Source organism: Malania oleifera, chromosome 9 (assembly GCF_029873635.1).
Source record: "Malania oleifera isolate guangnan ecotype guangnan chromosome 9, ASM2987363v1, whole genome shotgun sequence".
In the NCBI taxonomy this organism is placed as follows: domain Eukaryota; kingdom Viridiplantae; phylum Streptophyta; class Magnoliopsida; order Santalales; family Ximeniaceae; genus Malania; species Malania oleifera.
The window spans coordinates 58,343,322-58,348,908 of NC_080425.1; the positions used below are offsets into that span (position 1 = coordinate 58,343,322).

General features: G+C 35.9%; 1 protein-coding gene across 1 annotated transcript; it reads left to right on the forward strand.

The window, feature by feature from the left end:
* Nucleotides 1-3,086: 3,086 nt before the first annotated feature.
* Nucleotides 3,087-3,886, forward strand: LOC131164176 (14 kDa proline-rich protein DC2.15-like). Its single transcript, XM_058121171.1, has one exon. The coding sequence runs from the start codon at nucleotides 3,241-3,243 to the stop codon at nucleotides 3,655-3,657; it is 417 nt and encodes a 138-aa protein (XP_057977154.1). The 5' UTR covers nucleotides 3,087-3,240; the 3' UTR covers nucleotides 3,658-3,886.
* Nucleotides 3,887-5,587: the final 1,701 nt, after the last annotated feature.

A 5,587-nucleotide genomic window follows, 5' to 3' on the forward strand; every position in this document is an offset into this window, starting at 1 on the left:
TCCAACCCGCTGAAATTGATAGAACATCACCATCACTACACGCTGAACCTCTTTCCTGTACAACATTCACAGATTTTGAAGTACCCTCATGTTTTTCAGAATTTTCCTTTTACCAATCCAAACACTCCAGTTTCACATGCCCCTTTTTACCGCATTTATAACACCGAATTTCTTTCTTCTTCTTAGATTGATTGCGGGATTTATGACTTAATCCATGTTTGGATTTTCCTTTGCCTCGCCCATTATTACCCTTTACCACAAGTCCTTTTCCTTAATTACATATTTTTAATCTTTGATGAAAATTTAGCAAAACACTTGTTACCTTTTCAAGATCAAGAGTTTCTTTTCCCTACGTAAGAGTGGTCACAAGATTTTCATAGGTATGAGTCGAGGGCAAAGAGTTTAACAACATTGAAGATTTGTCATCCTCATCAAACTTAACATCAACTCTCATCAAATAACTAATAATTTGATTGAAAGCATTAATATGTTGATTTAAGTTTGATCCTTCAACCATCTTAAGCCAATACAAATGTTGCTTAAGAGAAATTTTATTATTAAGATATTTGGATATGTACCGACTCTCTAACTTTCGCCATATAGCCGCTAGAGAATCCTCCTCCATCACTTGATAGAGTGCTTCATCGGCCAAACACAAGCATATTGTAGAAGCGGCCTTTACTTGCAATTCTCCCCATGTTATCTCATCCATTCCATCTGGTTGATCACTAAGTTATGCCTTTCTCATTCCTTGTTGCACAAGAATGTCCTTCACTCTCCTCTGCCATGAACCAAAGTTCTTGGTTCCATCAAATTTGACGATGTCAAATCTTGTAGAAGACGATCTTGATGCCATAACGTTTTGATACCAATTTGTTGTGATATGGATAGGAAAAATAGGATGCACAGCGGAATAAAAATGCAACAAGAAAATCAATCACAACCACAAAATGATAAATAATAAGAACAACAACAAGATTTACGAGGTTCGGCAAAGCCTACATCCACAGAAGTAATGACACGAAAATTTCACTAAGGAAATCTCAAAGTATACAATACACTTCTTAAATGATCACAATATCTGTCAATACATGCCTAGAGTGACATATATAATAGTCTCTCGGACGTTTCCCTCCAATTATCCAACCTCCCTAGCGTTCAAATTCAAAATTCAAAAAATTGCTCATAGCTCATTAAGACTTGTTAACGAGAACAAGGGATTCATTGACGATCTAGAGAAGGACACTCATCGATGAGAACAGGGCATTCGTTGATGAGCTCATTTTCTGTTCTTGGTATCTTAGGATCTCTGAGTTTTGTTGCTTTTGGGGTCTACTTGTCAATGAGAACAAGGGATTCATCGATGATCCAGAAGAGGACACTCGTTGACAAGAACAAGGCATTCGTCGACGAGCCCTTGCTGTCAGCCCCCTTATATTTTTCTTTCTTCTTTTGTTTATGAAACTCCAAGTATAAGAATCACACCATAAATAACATGTTTATATCTATCTGTTATCGAAAAAAGAAAATAAGGAAAAAATTTAAGTTATTTGTTTGGTGTTGCCAAAGTAATGCTGCCGAGTGCCAAAGTAAAGCATAATCTAAACGAGGGATGTTTGGTTTGACAACTTTGATTTGTTTTCAATTTTTATAGGACCAAAATTTTATTTTAACTAGACATTCTTGGCATGAATGTTGTGCTAGGCATTGCGGAGCTAGCTGATGAATTAACAGTTAGATGCGTTCCTTATTAAAAAAAGGCTAACTATTGTTGCAATGCTGCCAAAGTAATGCTTCCAAGCGCCTGGTATTAGGGGTGAGCAAACGGTCGGTTCGGTTAAATTTGGGTAATTAACCGAATTAACCAAAAAATTCGGTTAAATAATACCATTAACCGAACCGAACGAATTGACGAAGGACACTGAACCGACCCCAACCGAATTGCCCATTCGGGTAATTCGGTTAACCGATTTTAACCGAAATCATTTAAAATTAATTGCTAGAAGGAGAATACAATTATAATTTTTTTTTCAAAACTAAATCCAGCTTAATTAAATACCTTATTTATTAATTTTATTAATGAAAATAATATTTTACCCTAGAACAAAGAATCCAAAACAAGAAAAACAATGACAAAAAATAATAATAATAGTAATGCTGAGTACAAACAAGCTTAATTAAACCCCTTAATGCACTTGCATAAGCAAAATTTATATTCATAAATTATATTTAAAATCTAATTAATTAGTAATTCGGTTAATCGGTTAACCGAAATTTTTTTTACCCTTAACCGAACCAAAACCAATTAACCGGAATTTTGTAGAATTATAACCGAATCGACCGAACCGGGATTTTTACCCGAACCAAACCGGCCAATTTCGGCCGATTAATTCGGTTAATTTGGTTTTTACCCAATTATGCTCACCCCTACCTAGTATGTATCAATGCTCAAAGTGGGGGAATTTCACCGAATTATGCTCACCCCTACCTAATATGCATCAATGCTCAAAGTGGGGGAATTTAGGGTTTGACAGCTTCAATTTGTTTTTAATTTAGCTTCATTTGGTAGAACATATATTTGTACATATATTGTGGGTCTTAATCTATGGTAAAGTTGCTCCTTTGTAACTGCTTGGTCAAGAGTCAAAGGAGACAACTTCTCTACATAAAAACTGGGGTAAGGCTGAGCACACTGAGACCACCCGCCACTACCCTCAGAAAGCAGGAAGCCTTTTGGCCTGGGACGCCCATATTTGTACCGTGCCAATTAAAACGAAGATTCCCAGAGAATAGAGCTGAAGAAGAGATCCCTGCAGATTTCAAGCCTTGAGCTGTCAAGTTTTAACGCCAACTATTAATTTATTACTTGCACGAAAGTTAGAACATGCAATTGAGCATTGTTAAGAACAATGAAAAATTATAATATTTTTCTGAGACAAAATTGACAACCAATTCAGAAAGCTCCAAACTCCTTAATCAAACGCTGGAGGGATCATTCATCATTCTCCAAGTGGCAGTGCCAGCTATTTACTGTCTGCTGTGGGTTCTTCTAAACCAATGTGCCCTCTGGCTCCTGTTTTTGCCAGTTTACAACACAAACCCCATCTATATAAACCCCAAATCCATTTCATTTTCATCGCTGCAACTTCGAAGTTCAAACTCTACCCCCAAACACAAACCAATAGAGTCCACAAGCCACCAAGCAAAGCTTGGTTTTTTGCTTTGACTGGGAACTGAGAAATGGCTTCGAAGTCTCAAACTTCAAAACTCGCTCTTCTCCTGTGTCTCAACCTCCTCTTCTTCACTTTGGTGAGCTCCACTTACTGCCCACCCCCACCAGCCTCAAAGTGCTGTGAACCCCGCCCCAAACCCACACCTAAGCCTCCCAAGCACAAACCCAGCTGCCCAAGGGATGCCCTTAAGCTGGGGGTATGTGCCAATCTATTGAATGATTTGCTGCACCTTGTCATTGGCAACCCACCAAAGACCCCCTGCTGCAGCCTCATTCAGGGCCTGGCTGACGTTGAAGCTGCGGTTTGCCTCTGCACTGCCATCAAAGCCAATATATTGGGCATCAACCTAAACGTTCCTGTTTCACTCAGCCTGCTGCTTAATTACTGCGGGAATAAGGTCCCTCATGGATTCCAGTGCGCGTAGATCTGCTATATTAGTTTTCATGAGACAGTTAAAATACATGTTATATTTGTTTGGATTTGGATTTTCCTTTGTTTCTGGTTTTGGTTGTTGGTTGTTGGCATGCAAGGGCTCTGTCACGACTCACTTGAGTTCATATCAGCTTTATTGGATTGGGTGTATTTCTAGGTTGGCTTATTAAATTGTTTGCTCTCTCCAGTGGGGGCATTAATAAAATTGATGGTGTTTTTTTTTTTATTCTACCTGGTCCTTTTTCATTGGTTGCGTCTTTCTGGTCTCGTCTCTTCTTCTCTACTTTAATAAAATTTTGTTCGAGAACTGGGAAAAAACAGAATTCTGTTTCACTTTTTCTTTGCACTGTATTTGGAAATATAAAATTTAAGTGTTAGAACAAAATTTAATATAATTTTATATTATATTTTATAAAGTTTGTATAATTTTAAATCAGGACCGACTCTTCACAATATGGAGCCCTAAGCGAATGATTTGAGATGACACTAATTCTTCTATTTTTTTTTTTTCTTCGTTTTTCATATCCGGATTCATATTTTCTTATTGACATAATTAAATTTTAAAATTAACACTAACTATAAATTGAAAAATTATGTAAACAAATAAAAATAAATTTAATAAATCTATAAAAATAATAAATTGAAACAATATAACCTAATTATTATTATTGCAAATCGATAGGCAAGCGAGACTTCAGAGATATCGGATTCTTGCCGGATACAACGCTCTAACCTCAAAGCTTCCAAAATCTAAGAAAAAATAGAAAAAAAAAAAATTCAGAGTGAAAATAATAAAAAAATAATACACAAATATCAAAATCAAAATTAGAGTTGATGAAAATTACAGAAAATCGGTGGTCCGAAGATGATGAACATGAGAGCCGGAGCAAAAATCATAGAGAGACTAAGAGATGAGAGTGAGAGAGTGTGAGAGATGAAATTTTTTTTTTAGAGAGACTAAGAGAGAGAGATGAGAGTAATAGATAATTAGAAATATAACAAAATTGTTAGTTGGGAAGTCAATAAGACTTGAAAAAAAAAAGAATTAAATTGTATTTATTTTATATTTTAAAATATAATTTCATTTATTTGTTAGTTGGGAAGTCAATTATGGGAATAGAGCATAATAAATAATGTTAACATTATTTAATTAAAAAAATTTTGGGGCTAAAAAAATATATTATTATATTAAAAAAAAATTTGGGGGGCGCCTCAACTGCCTAAAGGTAGAGCCAGCCCTGTTTTAAATTTCATGGTGAAAGTCATGCTCCTATCGGCATTCGAAACTATTATGGGCGTGGTTGCCAATTTTGATTAAGTTGTTAAGTCACATTTGGTGGATGTCATGGTGTCCATTAGCTTAGAAAAATCTTGTTTTTAGAATGGACTTTTGTTGCTATCAAAAGCTCCCTAGCTTAGAAATTCTTATGAAAATAACTTTACAACTTAGGAGCTTTGTCATAAGCACGTGATCGTTACATGCCCATGTGACAAAAAGGAGGGGTGAACACGGGCCCGCTTTTCCCTCTTTTCCATTCACTTGTTGCCACGTTAGCCTGTAATGGCCACAAGCTCATGAGAGAGAGCATTTCCCCTTAGCTTACCAATTGTGCTATTCATCACATGCTCATCAATATTGTCATCATTACGAGCCCACATGACAACAAAAGAGAGGAGGGCACATAGTCATACTATCATGTGACCCCACTGGTCCATAGTCTTTAACCATTTTTTAAAACTTATTCTATGACCATTTGAAATGAAAAATGGGTCATCTCGAGCTTCTTTCCTAATATGTTACACCTTTCTTCTTAGTTAAAATTGAGATAATAAGTTAGGAAATAAAATTAAATATTTTTATTAAAAAATAAGTAATTGAGTCTGGGAGTGTGTTAACTTGGTGTATAGATTATTGAAAAGGT

Coding starts and splice junctions, on each gene's coding strand:
- LOC131164176 (XM_058121171.1), top strand. CDS start 3,241: ATGGCTTCGAAGTCTCAAACTTCAAAACTCGCTCTTCTCCTGTGTCTC.